General features: G+C 42.5%; 1 protein-coding gene across 1 annotated transcript; it reads left to right on the plus strand.

Moving 5' to 3' along the window:
- Positions 1–15,690: 15,690 nt before the first annotated feature.
- On the plus strand, positions 15,691–19,769 carry LOC136464097 (probable N6-adenosine-methyltransferase MT-A70-like). The gene is made up of 7 exons (XM_066463055.1): positions 15,691–16,881; positions 17,162–17,260; positions 17,895–17,978; positions 18,065–18,414; positions 18,769–18,985; positions 19,131–19,210; positions 19,311–19,769. The coding sequence occupies exons 1-7, from the start codon at positions 15,784–15,786 to the stop codon at positions 19,501–19,503; spliced, it is 2,121 nt and encodes a 706-aa protein (XP_066319152.1). The 5' UTR covers positions 15,691–15,783; the 3' UTR covers positions 19,504–19,769.
- The last annotated feature ends 1,076 nt before the right edge of the window (positions 19,770–20,845 follow it).

Raw genomic sequence — 20,845 nt, forward strand, 5'->3', positions numbered from 1 at the left:
GTCATCAGGGGTGGCCGCTTTCGCTTTGTATGGGACTCGTTCATCCTGATCTTGCCTTGTATCTTCCTACATAGCTGACTATATTGGTTGTTTCACAGGCCGATGTCCCGACAACTTTCACGATATATTTATATTCTTTTTTATCACCGGATCATCAATGTCGTATATATATATTCCAATTTCCTGGTTGGTGACTCGTTTCTTTCTGGTTCTTATACCAGGAGCCGATGAAGGTTTAATGCATCGGCTCTTGAGCCGGTATTGATCTATCATCGTCTTTGTCGAAGTTGCTGACTTGTCGAAGTAACTGGTTGCTATCTGTCAAGAGATCCTCGGCAAGGGCTAAGAACTGAAGAATCTTTCTGAAGCTATCTTATAGAACTTGCACCAATCAATGTTGCTTAATGCCCAATCGACTGTTAGCCTGATCTTCGTATTCTGAGCTAATGAGTATCTTTGAATCTTCGATGCATACGTCAAACTTAGCCGATGGTGTCCAGCATTTGTTTCCATCACTGTGCCAATGGTGGCATGGCCTACAGTTCTTTCATGAGTCCGATCAATTGGGGATCCTCAGTACTTTAGTAAGTCCATCTACCACTTGATCTACTGGTGTCCTTGGTGGCATTGTGGCAGCAGCTGAAGTACATAAACCACCATGTGTTGGTAATGTGTCAACTTCTGATGCATCATCAGGACTTGCTGACACGTATGTGACAAGAATTGAATTTCTCTCATGCTGATCAGTTGGGAAGCCAAACACGGTAATCTAGTGCAACAACTTTTCATCTAAATGCATGTCAGTGTCATGCAAATTTTCATCCATACTTGCCTCAGCCCCTCCATCATCGACTTTATTTAGCCGATTGGCTATAGACATGTATATGCTTCCCTTTAGACAACTTCTCCTTCTTCTTAAATGTTGCACCTCTGTGATCAAGCTAGTTAAATAATCAATGGTATGTGTTACTCGCCTGGCCTGTCCCTTGTTTATTTTACGATGATGAATTAACTCGCAGCGTCTTGATGATGGCCGAATAAATGCTAGCATTGGCCTCTGACTTCTGATCAAACGATTGTGGTCCCACCGGGCGTGCCACAACGTGTGTCGGCGCAAAAACATGTCGATGCGCCAAGCACACAGCAAGTCGGAAGGATCTGCTTGACGAAGCAAGGCTGGAGATCCGCTTGGCTTCAACGCAGGACCAGTCGACCCTGCGAATTCCTCCCGTGGGCGTGCCAGTTAATTTGACCTGCAATTGATAAGGAGAGAAAGTTTATCAGTAATTTAAGGTAAAACATGCCGGTCTTGCCCAGATAGTTCCAAGTGTGCCGCTTCGGGAGCAGCCAGTGTTAGCCCACTGGATCTTCAGCATGGAGATGTCCGACCACTCACTAATGTTGCCGAGCACGCACTAGTGATGCCGACCACGAACTATCGCTGTCCTCTTTCTAGTCATAGTGTGTGGTCGGACAACGTTAATCGTGGTTGGCAGCGCTGATGAGTGGTCGGCAACACCGGTGATCCAGTGGGCCAACAGCCAGTAGGGAAAAACACAGATGTAAGTAAAATCATCAGCTAGACAAAATATAATCAGTATGAAGCATTGAGCCGATGAGTCTGATGAGAAAGGATATAACATGCAAACAAATCGACTGTCTAATACGAACAGTTCTACAAACGCTCTGAATCTAATCCACTATCATCAACAGTGAGGTTCGATCGAATCGATGCAGCTATGATGATAACAACAAACTAAAGCCAAAGAATTCACAAAACCATCCATACCCTGACAGATTTCTGAAAGACATGCTATATCTGTGAAGGCGCAGGCAAATCGGCTAAAGAGCCGATTCCGGTAGAAAAAGGGGTCACAGCATGTGAACAATTGACTATTCAATACGAGCAGACCTATCAACTCCTCAAACCTAACCTATCATCTTTAACAGTGGGGTTCGACCGGATAGATGACAGCCATAATAAAGATAACATATTAAATATTTAAAGAAAACGGATCTACTCATATTTAACAGGATCATGAAGATATACTATAAGCATTAAAGTGCAGGCGATCGTCTATTTAGCCGATGCAGGCATAGCAAACAGCTAAGGTCACGCCTGATCGGGAACAAATCTATCAACTAGCATCCTCCAATCTAAAGTGTCATCAGTGAGGATCGACCGGATCGTTGCAGCCATAATAGCGAACTATAGACCAGATTTAACTATCCAGCAAACCTCTTCAAGATCATACATGCCTTAACCGCGTACTATGTACGATCAAGATCGAGGTAGAAAAGCCAATAAAACATAACCCGTCACTCAAAGTAAGAAATATCGTATTGTCACAAAGCAAACGACGGACCTAAAGGATATGAGGCCGATCTAGTTCGATCTTGATCGGGTAGGTTAATGTTGCTGAAAAACTATTGACAGTAAAAACATCAGCAAGATCGGTAACTTAATGAATCTACCCGAAGGACGTCACCCTTAGGTAGAGCCGATAACTTGACCTTAATCTAATTCGAGCAGTGGAGGTAGAACTTAACCGATGCAGCCGTACTTGAACCGGATAAAGATCGATAACTAGCTTATACTAGAGCTCGCAGTGGAGGTCGAACTTAACCGATGCAGCCTTACAAACAAAAGTATAAGCCATGACGGTACTTACAGACAAGCCGGAGGTCGGCCGGACCTATGCAGCCCTGCTTATTGAAGAACTCACTGAGATCTACACTACTCCTACTCTTAAGAGTTGGCACGGAGCCGAAAAAAGTAACTTGTATTGATTGATTGGATTCATTCATTGATACAATAGCTGGGGGTTTATATTTATACCCTAGGCTAATAAGAGTCATAAACGAACATGACTAGATAACAAAAAGAAATATCAAGATACATAGACTCTAATTTCCTTTATATAGAATCCTTGCTGATGAAGCTTCTCGTTTGATACGTGTCCTTTTTCTCTCATCCTGATATGCACCTGGACGTCGTGTCTCTCAAATTTATTAAATAATATTTCTTCGTCGACTCATAAATATCCCTTAATTAGAAAACTTTCTTGCTTTTGACATCATCGGCTGATCTCTTCCTTTTCAGGACAAGCTTACCAAATTTTGGTGTAAACATTGATATTTATAGCTTAAGTGTTTTCCGGTTTGGTATTGGTCCTGGCATGATGAGAGAGCTGCAACAGACTCTCTATTCCACTTAACTGTGAACGGAAATTTAGTGATTTGTTTTCTTTCATATGTTGTTTGGTTTTTAATATATATTTTTTACTTGCTCACAGATGATCTGACATCTACAGTGTATTTACTGTGGCATGGACATTTCTATTAAATCTCTGTTTTTAACTTGCTTGTGCTCACGGATGAAGTATAATCATTATTTACTTGACTGTGCATTTGTTTAAGAGCAGCAATGCTGGTTACATGTGCGCTTACGCTCAATTCTGGTGTATCGGGTTGGGTCAAGCAGTGGGTCAACCCAAAATCCAAAAAATATTTAATGGGTCGTTTGGGTTAGACACTGGTTGACCCACTGCCGACCCACCTGCATTGTGAGGAATGCCATCGGACGGGCACGGAGACCACAGGAACAGGTCGCACCAAACCACCCTGAAACGACTGACCCATCTAGCGGTCTGGTCGCATCGTCTCGCAATCTTCCCTCCGGCCTCCAAAACCACCTAGCGCCCGCTGCCGCTCGAAATCCTAAACCAGCCAGCCGCCGCTCCTCCGAGCCGTCGCCGCCACCGAGCATCGTCATGAGCCGGCACTCGGAGCAAAATCCTTAAGCCCGGGTGCAAAACCCTCACCCTGAGCTCGAGGGGCAAAACCCTGAACCTTGGGCGCAAAACCCTCGGCCTGAGCTCGAGGGGCAATACCACAGCGCGTTGGCGCCCTCTGCTTCTCACTTCCCCCCATCTCGCCCTCCTCCTCCCAATACCGCCACGTTTGGGCACGTCTACACCACCACCTTCCGCCCATCACTTTCAGTTTCGGACTAGAGGCCGCCACCACCACCTAGTTGCAAAGAAGAAAAGAATGATTAAAGAAAGAGCACAAATCACAACAATTAAAGAAAGAGCAAGAATGAGAATACCTTAATATTAAATCGCAATGATTTTTGCAGATAGCAATGAGGCATGGGAAATAAAATTAGATTGTTGGCAGAGAAAAGTAGGTCATCATTGCCCATGCCAAAGTGCTTCAGTTCATTAAGAATAAAAAAGGACCATGTATATGCAATCAACCTATTCGTTTGTTGGTTTCAGCCAGGGCTTATCAGCCATGATATAGTGTTTTTCTCTCATAACAAACCAGCACCAACCGAGCTTATCAGCACAGAAACCAACCAGCGAACAAGCTGAATGGCTCGTATCACTCCATATGCCAAATGCCTTAGTTAAAAAAGTATAATAGAAACATCATAAAACACCGGTGGGCACCCCCCGGTGGTTCCTTGTCAGGAGAGAGGGATAGAGAGTTGAGCCGGAGGGAGAGAGACGGTGGTGTGGATAGAGAACATAGAAGCCCAGGATATTTTTAGACGTCATAGTGGAAAGCGCTGGGGAGAAACGCAACTGTAAAACCGGAATCGTACAGCCAAATTTTTTCACACTAACGTGGCCACCTTGAGCGCACGTCAACTGCAGCCGAAGTGTAGAAAGCAATATCCATGAAAACATATGAAAATGCCTCAATTGAAATCAGAATAAAAAGATTATAAAACACAAACAACGATAATCATGACCGCATATTCTCACATGGTATAGTTGAGAAGAAGATATCTGTGTCAAGCAACACTGCCACTGACATGTGTGGAGAAAAATTACAAAACAACAATGGCATGTAAATATTATCAGGTTTGACATATAGGAATACCTCACTCGCAATGACAAACAAAAAAATCATAAAAGAGTGATAATCATGACCGCATACTCTCTTCTAACGCTGCAAAGCAGCTAGGGTTCACTCGAGGACAGCCCATCCATGTTAGCAAAAATCGCATCATATATTTCAGAAAAAAGATATATGTTTGCAGCATCATTGGCATTGACGTATGGTCAACCAAAAAAAATGCAAAATAAGGCAGGCTGCAATGGGATCGATACAGAGGAGAAGGATGGTCTTGCTTCACCTGGGAGACAGCAAGAAACGAACGGAACAGAGGGGGCACCACCGTCACAACTGTCGAAGCCAGCCGCGGCGGCGCAGCGCATGCCGGGGATCACCGCCGCCAGATCTGAGCCCACCGTGGGGTATCGCGACATTGGGAGAGGGAGAGGGAGGCCGCGCCACCGCGCCGCCCGTGCTGGGGCTAGGTCCGTGCCTAAGGGAGAGGAAGAGGGAGAGAGAGAGAGAGGAAGAGATGAAGACTGGCACCTAGGGTTTCCTCATAGCAGACGCGACCGTGGTTATCGGGAGAGAGAAAGGGAGATCACGCGAGGGTGGGGGAGGGAGCAGAGGCGCTGGCTCGCCGGAGAGAGGGAGAGGGAGAGAGGAAGGCACGACGGTGGCGGAGGCACGGCTCGCGGGAGGAGGTGTGTGGCCTCGGGAGAGACCGAGAGGAGACGATGGGAGAGGTTTGTGTGTGTGTGTTTTTTTTGCGAGGAAGAGGTGCTGAGCGAGATTTTTTTTCTACCGGAGGAACTTGTGGCTGAGAGTTATTGGGGTGACTTGCCCAGCTACCCCGCCGCGGTTAAGCTTAGGATTGTAATAGTAAAATTTGGAAGGAAACAAAAACGCTCAATCTTCCAAGACGCAAACCTCTCACCAGTTGAAGTAGCAACGCGGGCAAATGAACATATCGAGCGGGGACATGCTTTCCTATCGAGTTAAGGCTTTCATGTTCGCTTGAACTTATCAGCTTGGCTTATCAGCTATGGAATAATGTTTTTCTCTCACGGTAGATCAGTTTCAGCCGATTTATCAGCCGCAGAAACCATCAGCCGAACAGCCCGTTAAGTAGAGCTCCAAACAACCATAGCAACAACATAAAAATCAAATAGTGAGGGCATAATGGTAATTTTTCTCTAAAAAGTTATCCACCTCGGCTTTTACAATCTATGGATCCAAACAGTCCCACAACTTAGCTTCTATAATCTAGTTTTTAGAAATTAATTTCCACAATCCATTAGGATATCCAAACAAGACCTTAATTAAGCCTCTTTTCCTATATGGAAGTCTCCTGTCCTTTGGTGTCGTTACTTTTCCGGAGTCTTTTGTGTGGTTACATTTTTTTTCTGTGCACGGTTGAAGGAAGCCGACGGTCAGTTGCAGTGCTCCTTGTACATTGGACTAATGCTATGTGTATTTCCATTTATAATCAGATTCTTAGTAAAAAAACAAGAATCTCACCTAGAACTTAGAATTTCTATTATTTCTGCCTTTTGCCTTTTTCTGATTGCTGCTTTAGAATTTTGAACTAACAAAATTGAGAATAAAAAAGTTCTTGCGATAGAATAGCTATGAGTCGATTATGATAAACAGAAACAAATAGAATTAGCTTGGTGAACTGATTAGGTTCCTTGTGGTGGAACCTGCCCACCTAGGTTCAAATCCTCGACTTGGCACGGGTGCTCACATTTTCCTGAATTTATTTCAGGATTTAATGACGCTATGCTTTCAGTGGTAGGTGATGTCCCCGTCGACAGCAAGGCATGCCTATAGTGACTTCGTGAATCTCGAGATCTACCGGCACAGTCCTTGTTGTGGGTATCTACATTGTACTGTGTAATTCTCAAAATAAAAAAGATTAGCTTGTCCTCGCTTCTTGACCTTTTCTTTAAAAAAAATAGATGTCTCGCAATACATTTTTTTTATTTGAATTGAAGGGCCCATGACGACACAATGGACTAGTGGACCTTGCATCATCTGGCCTGCGCTCAGATTCGTTTTTGGGCTGGGCTAACGTTAGGTTGGACTAACATTGTAAAAAAAATGTCATTCTAGTTTTATCCAAAGTATATTATATTTGATTAACTTTATAAAAGATTATAAATATTTATGACAGTAAATATGTTAAGTTTTTCAAAAAAAACTAAATAGATTAAGTATGAAATATTTGGCTCTAATAGTATATTTTATGATGAATCTAATAATATTTATTTCATATAATAAATATTAGTTTTTCATATAAAAATAGTTTATCTTAAGATTGTTTAATTTACGATACGAGACTGACGATGTAGTATATATATGACTTTTGCTATCCATCTGGCCAGCCCATATTAAATTCCATATGCAAAAAAGATTCTAGCTTTAGTTAACTAGTGTTGTACAAACAAATAAAACGTCCAGGTCCTTGCCTGGCTGGCGAGTACGAAGCAAACCCATATGCTAATGTCTGGAGAGAAAATAAAAAACATCTCACCTCTGCTGTGTATTTATATAGTACTCCTACAATTGTACATGTGTCCCCTGTCCAGTGGCAAACCCGCCGTAGGCATGTGGCCTCGTATAGTCGTATGCTAATCAGTGACCATGAACTGGCCATCACCTTGGCAGATGACATCATGGCAACATATAAAACTCGCACGGTACTGAAATATATATATGCATACGATCTAACATTCTACGTGGCACGTTCTGCTCTCCACCAAAAAGATCTTGTGCTTTCATTTGTATATGCATACATAAACCATAGAAACAAACATTACAAGCTCACTATATATGCTGGTCTTAAAAGATCTGTTAATAATATAGACTGGTCTTAAAAGATCTGTTGATTATTTGTTCAAATTTGTATATATTGCAATAGAAAACCATAGTTAAATCTACGTTCTGTAGACCATGTTGCTGTCTAGAAGAACTGATGGTTTTAGCGACGTCCTTTTTTTTATTAAGGAACAAATGTATTCCGGTCTCCCACATTCATAATCGAATGGGTACAACCAAACTGAACCAATACAAAACCATGGTCTAAGACCAAAGACTGCTAAGCAGACTAGCCCCATCCCCAGACTACTGATAACCAAACGACCCTTGCAGTGTCTAAACACAGCGCATAGGATGCAGCCAAACCAAAGCCTGCTAAACAGCTAAACCCCAACTCCAAACTGTAGCTAAAAAGGCAACACTCATAGTGTCCAAACACTGGCACTCAGGATACAGCAAAAAGAAGCTAGTTCTTTAAACTCTTGTGTTGCTTCCACACAGAACTTCTGAAGATTTCCAACCATCATTTCCAACTTCTTGCATCCAAACTTCATAGCCGTTCTCTCTTCCTTTTTAGATAGCTACGACCATTCCCGGATCCAGTACGTCCCCCTGAAGATTACTGTTCTATTCTCTTTTGATTCCTCCACCCACTAGATCAAAAAATTGCAGTGACAAGCCTTCTAGACGCCTGCAGCCCTCCTTCAACTTTCTTCCCTCTTCCTCTTTAGACAACATGGATCATTGCCTGATCCAAAAAGTCCCCCTGAAAAGTACTGCAGGCAAGAATTAGTAACTCGGTTTTGGAATACTGCCTCATTTCTATTCAACCATAATACCCAACACATGGCTGCAATCCCCACTATTATTTGATTTCTTAGTCCATGAGCAAATCTCCTTATCCAAGATCCGAACATGTGAGTAATGTTCTTCGGTGGTTGAAAGTTAAAGGTGACGAACAATGTATTCCAAACCGATCTAGCTATTCGGCAATCAAAGAAAAGATGTTGGATATTTTCTTCTAACCCACAAAAGCTACGCTTAGTATCTCCTTTCCATCTTCTCTTAATCAAGTTATCCTTTGTTAAAATCACCCATTTCTTTAAGTACCAAAGGAAAACTTTAATTTTCAAAGGTAATTTTGCTTTCCAGAACACATTATTCTCTAAAATCCTCTCTCTTTTCATTAATTCCCTATATAATGACTGTGTGGAGAAAACTCCATTCTTTTTTATTTGCCAAATGAAGTTGTCCTTATCATTATTTAGGCTTACTAGAAGAACTAAAGAGACTAGCTTTAGCCACTCATTTAGTCTGTCACCCACTAATCCTCGCCTAAATGAGACATTCAACGGTGTTGAATTTAAAACACTAGCTACTGATACCTCTCTTTTTCTTACAATTCTATACAGTTCTGGAAACCTTCGCATTAACGGTTGTTGATCAATCCACATGTCCTCCCAAAATCTTATTTGTTGCCCATTGTTAACTTTGAACTTACCATGTTGTAACAACAAGTCTTTTACCCCCATCAGCCCAGACCAAAAATGAGTCCCTGGACGTTTTTCTAACTGTGATAGACACTTGTTCTTGACATACTTCCTTTTAAGTACATCTTGCCACCGACCCTCCTCATTAAAAAGCTTGAATAACCATTTACTAAGTAAACAATGATTCTGAGTTTCCAAATCTAAAATCCCCATTCCCCCCATACATCTCGGTTTACACAGGATACTCCATTTAGCTAGCCTGTATTTCCTTTTGTGTTTATCACATTGCCAAAAAAAACCTGGATCGATAATAATCCAACCTTTTCCTTACCCCTTTTGGGATGGCAAAGAGAGACATCATGAACATCGGCAGGCTTGACAAAATCGAGTTGATCAACACTAGTCTGCCTCCCGAAGAAAGAAACTTCCCTTTCCAACTACTTAGCTTTTTCTGGAAGCGCTCTTCAATCAAGCACCAATGTTTATTTGAAAGCTTTCGATAGTGCATTGGAATTCCTAAGTATCTAAAGGGAAAGCTTCCCTCTACACAGCCAAAAATTCTCTTATATTCCAAACCATGGTTTTTAGCCGCATCAAAACAAAACAACTCACTCTTATGGAAATTGATTTTTAAGCCCGACAATTTTTCAAAAGCTACCAGCACCAGTTTTAAATTTTTGGCCTCATCCAAATCATCTTCCATAAACAGTATCATATCATCAGCGTACTGTAGAATGGGAAGCCCATCATCGACTAGATTTGGTACCAACCCCCTAAATTATCCACATTTTTTTGCTCTCGACACTAGGATAGCCAACATGTCTGCTACCAGATTAAAAAAGGATAGGTGAGAGGGGATCTCCCTGCCTAAGTCCTTTTCTAGTCTGAAAGTTATGGCCTATTTCCTCATTCACTTTAACCCCCACGTTTCCTCGACTCACTACCTCTTCAATCAGCCCAGACCAAAAATGAGAGTCCCCTGGACGTTTTTCTAACTATGATAGACACTTGTTCTTGACATACTTCCTTTTAAGTACATCTTGCCACCGACCCTCCTCATTAAAAAGCTTGAATAACCATTTACTAAGTAAACAATGATTCTGAGTTTCCAAATCTAAAATCCCCATTCCCCCCATACATCTCGGTTTACACAGGATACTCCATTTAGCTAGCCTGTATTTCCTTTTGTGTTCATCACATTGCCAAAAAAACCTGGATCGGTAATAATCCAACATTTTCCTTACCCCTTTTGGGATGGCAAAGAGAGACATCATGAACATCGGCAGGCTTGACAAAACCGAGTTGATCAACACTAGTATGCCTCCCAAAGAAAGAAACTTCCCTTTCCAACTATTTAGCTTTTTCTAGAAGCGCTCTTCAATCGAGCACCAGTGTTTATTTGAAAGCTTTCGATAGTGCATTGGAATTCCTAAGTATCTAAAGGGAAAGCTTCCCTCTACACAGCCAAAAATTCTCTTATATTCCAAACCATGGTTATTAGCCGCACCAAAACAAAACAACTCACTCTTATGGAAATTGATTTTTAAGCCCGACAATTTTTCAAAAGCTACCGGCACCAGTTTTAAATTTTTGGCCTCATCCAAATCATCTTCCATAAACAGTACCGTATCATCAGCGTACTGTAGAATGGAAAGCCCATCATCGACTAGATTTGGTACCAACCCCCTAAATTATCCGCAATTTTTTGCTCTCGACACTAGGATAGCCAACATGTCTGCTACTAGATTAAAAAGGATAGGTGAGAGGGGATCTCCCTGTCTAAGTCCTTTTCTAGTCTGAAAGTTATGGCCTATTTCCTCATTCACTTTAACCCCCACGTTTCCTCGACTCACTACCTCTTCAATCCATTTACACCACACTGCGCGAGAAACCCTTCGTCCTAAGAGCCTGCTGTACAAATACCCAATTAACTTTGTCATAGGCTTTTTTGAAATCCAATTTTAGTACTACCCCACTCATTCTTTCCGATGCAGCTCATGAACAGTTTTATGAAGTATTACTACTCCTTCTAGGATGTTCCTTCCTGTCATGAATGCAGTTTGTGATTGTCTCACTACTTTATTAGCCACCGTCACTAGCCTGTTAGCCAAGACCTTAGTAAAGATCTTGAAGCTTACATTGAGCATGCAAATCGGCCTATATTGCTGAACTTGTTTGACTTCTTTTTGTTTTGGTATTAGAGTGATCGTCCCGAAATTAAGGTTAAAAAGAGGTAATTTACCAGCATGGAACTCTCTAAACATGGCCATTAAGTCATCTTTTATGAGAGACCAGAATATCTGGTAGAATTCAGCCGGAAACCCATCAGGATCTGATGCCTTATTATGTTTCATTTGAAAAATAGCTTCTCTTACTTCTTTCTATGTGAACATTTCTGTGAGCAGCTTATTCTCTTCCTCACTTATCTGGGGTATATCATTTATTTGTGATTCATCTAGTGAGAAATTATTTCGCTGTGATGATCCAAACATGTCTTTATAATAATTTGTTATAAAAACTTTTAAGTTTTTCTGCCCCTTGATCACTTCCCCTTGTTCTAGTTCAAAGATTGTTGTTTTCCTTCTTTTTCCATTAGCCACCATATGGAAGTATTTGGTATTATTACCCCCTTCTAGCAGATTTTTTGTTTTAGCTCTTTGGAACCATTTTATTTCCTCTTCCCGAAGTAACTGTGTGATTTTTTCATTCACACTTTGTTTCAAGTCCAGCTCTTGTTGGCTTAAAACCTGGGACTCTGCTAATAAATCCAGTTCCCCAGCCAGCTGGAACAATTCCTCTTTCTCTTTATTAAAATTCTCATTCTCGTTCTTCGCCCAACCTCTCAAAAACTGTCTTAACTTTCTAATCTTGTTCTGCCATTTTTTCATTAGGGTATCTCCATAATCAACACTCTTCCATACTCTTGCAACCGTCTCGAAAAAAATCCTTTTTGATCAGCCAGCTAAGTTCGAATTTGAACTCAGGCTGGTTTCTCCTAAATTCCTTTTCACCGGTGCAAAGAAGTAGCGGAGTGTGATCAGAGATTTCCCTGTTCAGTGCATCTACCGTGACTAGAGGAAATCTTTGCTCCCATTCCGTGCTAGCCAACACCCTATCTAACTTTTCATAAGTTGGTATTCTTTTGGAGTTAGCCCAAGTAAATTTTCTTCCAGACATTTCTATTTCCCTTAGGTTCAGACTATCTATAATAGCATTAAACAAGAAGGGCCATCGATCATCATATCTATCATTGTTTTTCTTACTTGGGTTTCTTATTATGTTGAAATCTCCCCCACCAGCAAAGGAAGAGAGACTTTCCTGCAAGCCTGAACCAATTCCGTTAGGAATTGTTCCTTAAATTCAGGTTGAGCAGCTCCATAGACCGCTACTAAGCACCAATGAAAGTCATCACTTCTGTTCCTAAGGTGGAACTTTATAAAAAAATTCCCCCTCCTCTATACTCCCAATATCACAGGCATCTAAATTTACTCATAGCAGCATTCCACCAGACCTTCCACGCGGTTCAGTCCAATGCCACACAAAATTTTCCCTCCACAATACCTATCTAGCTTTGCCCGCGTAAAATCTTTTTTACCGGTTTCCAAGAGAGCAATGCAGTCTAGCCCTTGCTCTCTTGTCGTATTACTTAGAAATTTGGTTTTAGCCAAGTCACGAAGACCTCTGCTATTCCAGAAAATTCCTTTCATTTTTTACCAATCTTATTTATCTTAATCTTTAAATTCCTCGAAGCCTTATTCCTTGACGACTTAGCGTCAGGCTTCCGTTGAACCGTCCTGAAATCACTACTTAGGTGATAACTTTCTTCGTCGAAAATTTCTTCCATTACATCTCCACATAAAAACTCTAATGCTTTCTTCTCATAACTATCTGAGTAGACCGATTCACTATCCGAGCAATCCTCTTCCCCTTCTCCCATAACCGAACCTGGCTGTTCACTAGCTAAAGCGTCCTCAACTAAGTTCTAAACACTCCACTTAAAAGAATCCCCGTTTACAGTTCTCGTCCCTAATCCTAAAGCCCGCAAATTGTCTATCACAATTGAAAGGGGTATAGAATAGGAATGGTCAGCCTGGTAGTTACCTTTGTTGCATTCCAGATTTTTGGACTGCATTAAGCGCTCCGCCCGCACCAGAGTGTGCTCAACCATCACTTCAGCAAGCCTCGGACTCACCCTTGTCGGAGAATGGACCGCCTCCTTGATTAATGCACAGATAGACAATCCTTCGGTTGCTCGTCGCTTACAGATACAGATATAGCGCTAGCGGAAACAAGGGCAGCCAACTTTCTGGGAGCCGAGCATGATGCATCCGATTCAGAGGGAAATGATCGAGAGAAGTGAGAGAATAAGAAGACATGGCGTGATGTTGTTTCGGCTCATGCATATCCTTCTTGAGTGTATCATCAGGAAAGAGGCGATGAGCCGAACCAATATCACTCATGTATTCTTCATTCATAACGGAACTCTCTCCACTGCTGGCGCACTGTCACTGGTAAGTGAATCTCGACAGATTAATTTTGGTCTCGTGCTAGCGTCTTGATTTGTTATTTCTTATGCTGAACGACTGGTTGGCCCAAGAAACTAGCTATATAGAGCTGTGTTTTCTTCCTTCGAATTGGTTGTTCATCTATATCCCCAAAACGACCACTGCGTTTTTTATTTCCAGCTAACCGTTCTCCGTATTGGAGACACACCCGTACCTTACATATTTTGGACGACGAAGGCATGCATATATCTTGTTTTCACGGGAGTTCCCTTCTGCATTTGTGATCAGGTTGTTAAAAAATCTGTTTGGTATAGCTCAACCTCTCTGATTCTTAGCTCTAGCTCTTTGATTCTTTGATGGAGTGATTTTGGTGGGAAAACAGGGTGAGAAACATATAAGAGAAGTGTTTTTGTAGGAACTGAATGGGAAGCGGTGAGGAGCGGCTTTTTTAGATTCAAGATGACACTACGGAGAAATGATTCTTGTCTAATCTCCATCAAAATCTATGTAATTTTTTGCCGTTTTGGTTGAACAAGAATGTTTCTCACAGAAAAACTGCTCCAAAAAGTGCAGTCAGATGGCCCCTTATATGCCAAGAGGCTGACACAAGAGGCAGGTTATATTTGTAGAAATTGTTAGGTTTTCTTTATCATTGCGGTTCATAATGCTATTGGTGTCATATCCTGAGCACCGTGCTCTAGTGCTCTAGATCTACTGTAGCTCAAGATTTCTTTTTAACGATAATGATACAGACAAGTTAGTGGATATGATAGGGTTATTGAAAATAGCATGTTTTTTCGTTAGTGGTTCAAAAGGTGGATAAAAAATGGTAATCCATAATAGTGGTAGTACCTTATTCTTATATACAAGTACTCAGGGTACCCTCATCAACACGCTTAGTTAACCGACATAGGGGCTGTCGGAGGAGAACTGCCACCAATAGGCCAATCAGATGGGTGACGTACGGGTCAACGAGTCAGACAAGATCACACCAAACATGGGCCCCGTTCGCTGGTCTGAAACTTGGCTGAAAAACACTGTTCCGGCTGGTTTGTTGTAAGAGAAAAACACTGTTTGGCTGGTTTGGTGAACAGTAGCTCATGAGGGGGTCCAGCCAGCTGGCTGAACCAGTCAGACCAGCGAACACCACCATGCAAGTCATCATCACCAACTCCCTGTACTTGTAAACCCCATCCAGGGAAATGGCGAAGCGATGCACGCTCACGTACAAAAAGTTACTCACGACCTCTTGTAACACACCCCTATCTAAACTCCGAGCAATCAGGCACATCAAATAAAATCTCCCTCCCACACAGGACATAGGGCTTGATCGCTCAAACTGGTATAATTCTCTATGTCTCGTGTGCTGCCACATCGAAACCTTGTGCGCGACAAAATTTTACTTGCCACATTGATAAGTAAACAAAAGAAGATGGTTAGATAATTATGCAACAATTTTTAGTCCTATATTTGTACTAACTAGAACATTTTATATCGATCTAATTGCGCCCTAGTGATTCATATTTTAGCACATCAGACATAAGAGGGAGAGAAAGTTATGAGACGTATGATTTGCATGCTACTAAAAAATTGAGGAATGACATCTTGTTTTTCAGTTGAGAGAGGATGTGTACTCTTGTTTTGCAGTTGAAATCTGAAAAGACGACGAGTACTCTTGTTTTGCAGTAGAGGATGGAAAATTAAACCAAAATCATTTTTTTAAAATAAAACACTAGGTATGTAATTGAGGCATGCCACCTTTTTCACTTAAAATCATCTTAAAACCCACTTATTTGTACGGTATATTAAGTAGCTTACTTATGGGGAGAAAATACTGGTTTTGCGTTCGAGAGAGTAAAATAAGAAGGGGTCAACAACCGGGTGAGGTCAATTTTTTTTTTACTTTTTTGAGTTTTTTTTAATAAACAATCTCAAATCTGAGCCAAAGAAGGGCGGCCCAGCTGCCGCAGAAAATTGTTTGTTGAGTTTAAGCCTCGCGTCAGAAGTGGGCCGATGGAGTGTACCTTCCCCTTCCTTCGCGGCCCCCAACTTGCCGCAGAATTCCTTGCCGCACTGGCTTTGGTCGATCCAAAACCCTCGTCGCCTACGAGTCTACGACCATGGAAGCGCAGACCGACGCCGCCCCCGGCGGCGGCGACGATCTCGCGACCATGCGCGAGCAGTGCCGGACCCTGGAGGAGTCCATCACTACCCGCCGGGCGGCGCAACTCGACCTCATCGGCTCCCTGCAGCACCTCGTCCCCGACCTGGTCCCCTCCCTCGACCAATCCCTCCGCCTCATCGCCGCCTTCAACGGCCGCCCCTTCGTCCCCACGCTGTACCCCAACGCCAGCATCCACGTGCAGAACCCCAGCCTCAGGCCCCAGCACCGCCGCGCCCTCCCCGACCCGGCCCGCTCCACCCGCCGCAAGACCTCGCCGGGGTCCTCCCCAGCTTCCGCCGCTGCGGGGGGCGCGGGAACCGGCGGTGGCATCGACGCCGTGCGTACCATGGTTGCCGTGTGTCTCCTCGAGCTCGTCCCCTTTGCCGAGATCGATGCCGCCGCGCTCGCGCGCCGCCTGCAGTCCGAAACGTCGTCCGCCAGCGAGGCCGAGCGGGCTGCTCTGGCCGACCTCGCCGCGGAGCTTGGGGGCTCCGCGCCCGCTGCGGTTGCTCTTGCGCTCCGTCGCATCGCGGAAGACAGCGGCGGCTTGCAGATCGAGGAGGCCTTCATTGGGGGCAAGCAGATGACTATGGTCTGGGCCATCGACCGGAGCAAACTCCTCAAAGAGCTACCAGAATCCTCCTCTGTGCTCCAAATCCAACCTCCGCCAACTCCACAGGTGACTCCCACAGATACTGATACTAACAGCGCCATCATGCCAAGGCCTCCGCCGCTGCAGCAGCCGGATATGTGGGGTCACCCAATGCCACCGATGTTCCCACGCCCTAGGGGCATGGCAATGCCGAGAATGCCGCCAGGGTTGATGCCGCTGCAGCGACCATTCATGGCACCAGGAGCAGTTATCCCAATGGCTGGTGGTCCGGGGCCGAGTTCCACGCAGCTGAAGCTGAGGACAGAGGAGGATGATCTAAAGGACCTTGAACTGCTGCTAAACAAGAAGACATATAGAGAGAAGCAGAATACAAAGACTGGAGAGGAGCTGCTGGATCTCATTCACCGGCCTACAGCTAAGGAGACTGCTGTCGCTGCAAAGGTTTGTTCTTTCTTCACCCTGTGATGTTCTTAACTGAGTTGTTGGAGCCGCCACTAGTAAACTACATGATGGCTTACAGGCTTAGTGTGAAAGACTAGGCAACTTTATTTTCTGGTGTTCGGTGCTTCCATTGTCATTAACTGGCTTTTGTTAACTCCCAAAATTGTAGCCTCTGCGTCCGACACATTAAAACTAAGATTTACTCTATATTCAGGTTACTGGTAATGCTTTTGACTTTTTGGTTATCACATTTTTTATAGCTTTGGTTTCTTTCTTTCAGTTTAAAACAAAGGGTGGCTCCCAGCTGAAGGAATATTGTACCAACTTAACTAAGGAAGATTGCCGACGCCAAACAGGTTCTTTTGTGGCCTGTGATAAGGTCAGTGTTGATGTTCTTCTTGGTTTCCCTGCTTTGATAATTTCTCTTCTTTTCGAAGAAAAAAAAAGCACACACCACGATTAATGCCATCAATTTTATAAGAAATCAGTTTGTCCATTGACATTAAGCGCTTAGCCACATTTTTTTATGGCAAAGCTAGAATCTTTACTTAGTTATAGTAATATGCAAAACCATCCTTTACCTTTAGTGGTTCCTCCTAGTTTTTTAAATGAGATCAAACTGGTAAGGACAAAATCTCAGTTCCATTTGTTTCTCGAAGTCAATGCCAGGAGAAATGGGTTATGTATTTTTATCTGCAAATTATTTAGAAACTTGGAAAGACAACTACTGATATTTTGTGGTAAACCTAAGTTAAATTATTTTCACACAGCATGTGGCTATAACCTGCAAAAATAAGGTTATTTTTTTTCAAAAAACTTTGTTGAGAAATGTGCGATTTTATTAATATCACACAATATAATTTTCTCAGTTAAGGCTATGTTGTTGTTGTTGTAATATAATTTTCTCAGTTATATAACTATATTCATATGATTCATTGAATTCTTGGATCCCTCTTACATGGTTTTTAGGTATCACTGTTAATTTTTATGTAATTCTGTTTCACTGTGAGCAGGTCCACTTTCGGCGTATTATAGCTCCACACACTGATACAAACCTAGGAGATTGCTCTTTCCTAGACACATGCCGTCACACAAAGGTGACCATAGTGTTCTTTCTTTTGATATAATGTCTATCATGTATTTGTGTGACTTTTCTATCTTACATATGTTGTACAATGTCCAGGCTTGCAAGTATGTCCACTACGAGCTTGATCAAACACCAGATGTACCTCAAATGATGGCTGGTGCCGTCGCACCACCTAGGCAGATGAAGCCCCAGAGAGCTGAATATTGTTCAGAAATAGAGCTTGGAGAATCACAATGGATAAACTGTGACATTCGGAACTTCAGGATGGACATCTTAGGACAGTTTGGAGTAATTATGGCTGACCCCCCTTGGGATATTCACATGGAACTACCATATGGCACAATGGCTGATGATGAAATGAGGACGCTTAATGTTCCAACTTTGCAAACTGATGGTTTGATTTTTTTATGGGTCACTGGTCGTGCCATGGAACTTGGGCGTGAATGGTAAGTTCTCTGTTTTTAAACCTTAATTCTTTTTAGCTTTACTGTAACAACTAACAATATGTTTTCTCCAACAAGATCCCAATGGCTGTTGAAGGGTTTTGATTCCATGCTTCATAAAGTCATATACTTGTTACTTAATGTAAATGATATGTGCCATATTGGCAAGATTCGTTACAACTTTTATAAATGTTCCTTTACTCTTTGGTGTGCACTTTATTACAGCACAATGTCTATATTTTTTAGTTCCTCTTCTGATCTTTTTCTAGACCAATGTCCTCTAGACTCTGTTACTTTCTGCATTTGGAAACCTGATATCTTTAATCTATTCACTGTCTCTCTTTTTTCAATCTTCAGTCTGGAGCTTTGGGGTTACAAGCGTGTTGAAGAAATTATCTGGGTCAAGACCAATCAACTTCAACGTATCATTCGAACTGGCCGCACTGGCCATTGGTTGAATCACAGCAAAGAACATTGTCTTGTTGGAATAAAAGGAAACCCTTTAGTGAACAGGAATATAGATACTGATGTTATTGTTGCTGAAGTCCGTGAAACAAGCAGAAAACCTGATGAGGTATTAAATTTTTTATTTAGCTACTATATGTTGCTTGCAAAAGCATCGTTTGATGCTTGCATTTCCTCCAACAAAATTGCATATATCCCAAGGCAAAACTGAAAACCTAAGAACAGGATTGATGTTTCAAATCTGTCTTGTGCAGATGTACGCAATGCTAGAACGAATTAGCCCAAGGACAAGGAAGTTGGAGCTGTTTGCAAGAATGCATAATACACAAGCTGGGTGTGTACTAGTCCTTGCCTCTCTTCTTGGCTAAGTTTTCTGTCTCATTCTAACCAGATGCATACTATTATATTTCAACTTACCTTTTTCTCCTGGGCAGATGGCTTTCACTGGGTAACCAATTAAACGGAGTAAGGCTTGTTGATGAAGGGTTGAGAGCAAGGTACAAGGCTGCTTACCCCGATGTTGAGGTCTCACCACCATCACCTCCCAGGACAAGCGCACCCATGGATGTTGACCAAAGTAGTTCACAGAAGGCTGCTGCGCCAGATGGTGGCGAGAGGCCTGCCTGATGCTAGCAAACTTACTTGCAAGTCCCATGTCAGGACCCACTACTGATCATACAGTTTTCATCACTGTTAGTGTTACCCCTGTTGTAAAATTAGGCAGCTCAGTTGTATTTGGTTACTTAGGATTGTTTCATAAGTATATCATGTGAAAGAAAATTGCACTGTAATAGCCCCAGCAAATGTTGCCACCAATGTAACAGGGCCTATCTTGTCTTGTTTTCCAAATTCCAAGTGCATGTGTATGTCCAAAAATTGAAAGGAAATCTGCTTCTCTTTTCTCAACAACAACAACAACAAAGTCTTTAAGTCTCAAACAAGTTGGGGTAGGCTAGAGTTGAAACCCAGCAGAAGCAATCAAGGTTTGCACGTGAATAGCTGTCTTCCAAGCACTCCTATCTAAGACTAAGTTTTTAGGTATATTCTATCATTTCAAGTCTCATTTTATTGTCTTTACCCAAGTCAACTTCGGTCTTCCTCTGCTTCTCTTCACGTTACTATCATGGCTTAGGATTTCATTATGCACCGGTGCCTCTGGAGGTCTCCGTTAGACATGTCCAAACCATCTTAACCTATGTTGAATAAGCTTTTCTTCAATTGGTGCTACCCCTAATCTATCACGTATATCATCGTTCCGAACTCGATCCCTTCTTATATGACCGCAAATCCAACGCAACATACGCATTTCCATAACACTTATCTATTGAACATGTCTTTTCGTAGGCCAACATTCTGCACTATACAACATAGCAGGTCTAATCGCCGTCCTATAAAACTTGCCTTTTAGCTTCTGTGGTACCCTTTTGTCACATAGGACACCAGATGCTTGTTGCCACTTCATCCACCCTGCTTTGATTCTATGGCTAACATCTTCATCAATATCCCCATCTCTCTGTAGCATTGATCCTAAATATCGAAAGGTATCATTCCTAGGCACTACTTGACCTTCCAAACTAATATCTTCCTCCTCCCGAATAGTAGTGCCGAAGTCACATCTCATATACTCAGTTTTAGTTCTACTGAGTCTAAAACCTTTGAACTCCAAAGTCTCCCGCCATAACTCCAGTTTCTGATTCACTCCTGTTCGGCTTTCATCAACTAGCACTACATCGTTCGCGAAAAGCATACACCAAGGGATGTCCCCTTGTATGTCACTTGTGACCTCATCCATCACTAAGGCAAACAAATAAGGGCTCAAAGCTGACCCTTGATATAGTCATATCCTAATCAGGAAGTCATCCGTGTCTCCATCACTTGTTCGAACTCTAGTCACAACATTGTTGTACATGTCCTTAATGAGCCCGACGTACTTCGTTGGGACTTTATGTTTGTCCAAAGCCCACCACAT

The sequence above is a fragment of the Miscanthus floridulus genome, chromosome 7 (genome assembly GCF_019320115.1).
Source record: "Miscanthus floridulus cultivar M001 chromosome 7, ASM1932011v1, whole genome shotgun sequence".
Classification (NCBI taxonomy): domain Eukaryota; kingdom Viridiplantae; phylum Streptophyta; class Magnoliopsida; order Poales; family Poaceae; genus Miscanthus; species Miscanthus floridulus.

Excerpts from the sequence above, each read along its gene's own strand:
- LOC136464097 (XM_066463055.1), top strand. The coding sequence starts at position 15,784 with ATGGAAGCGCAGACCGACGCCGCCCCCGGCGGCGGCGACGATCTCGCG. Across the intron at positions 18,415-18,768 it reads ATGGAACTTGGGCGTGAATG|TCTGGAGCTTTGGGGTTACA; the intron begins GTAAGTTCTCTG and ends TTCAATCTTCAG. Across the intron at positions 18,986-19,130 it reads CAAGCAGAAAACCTGATGAG|ATGTACGCAATGCTAGAACG; the intron begins GTATTAAATTTT and ends TGTCTTGTGCAG.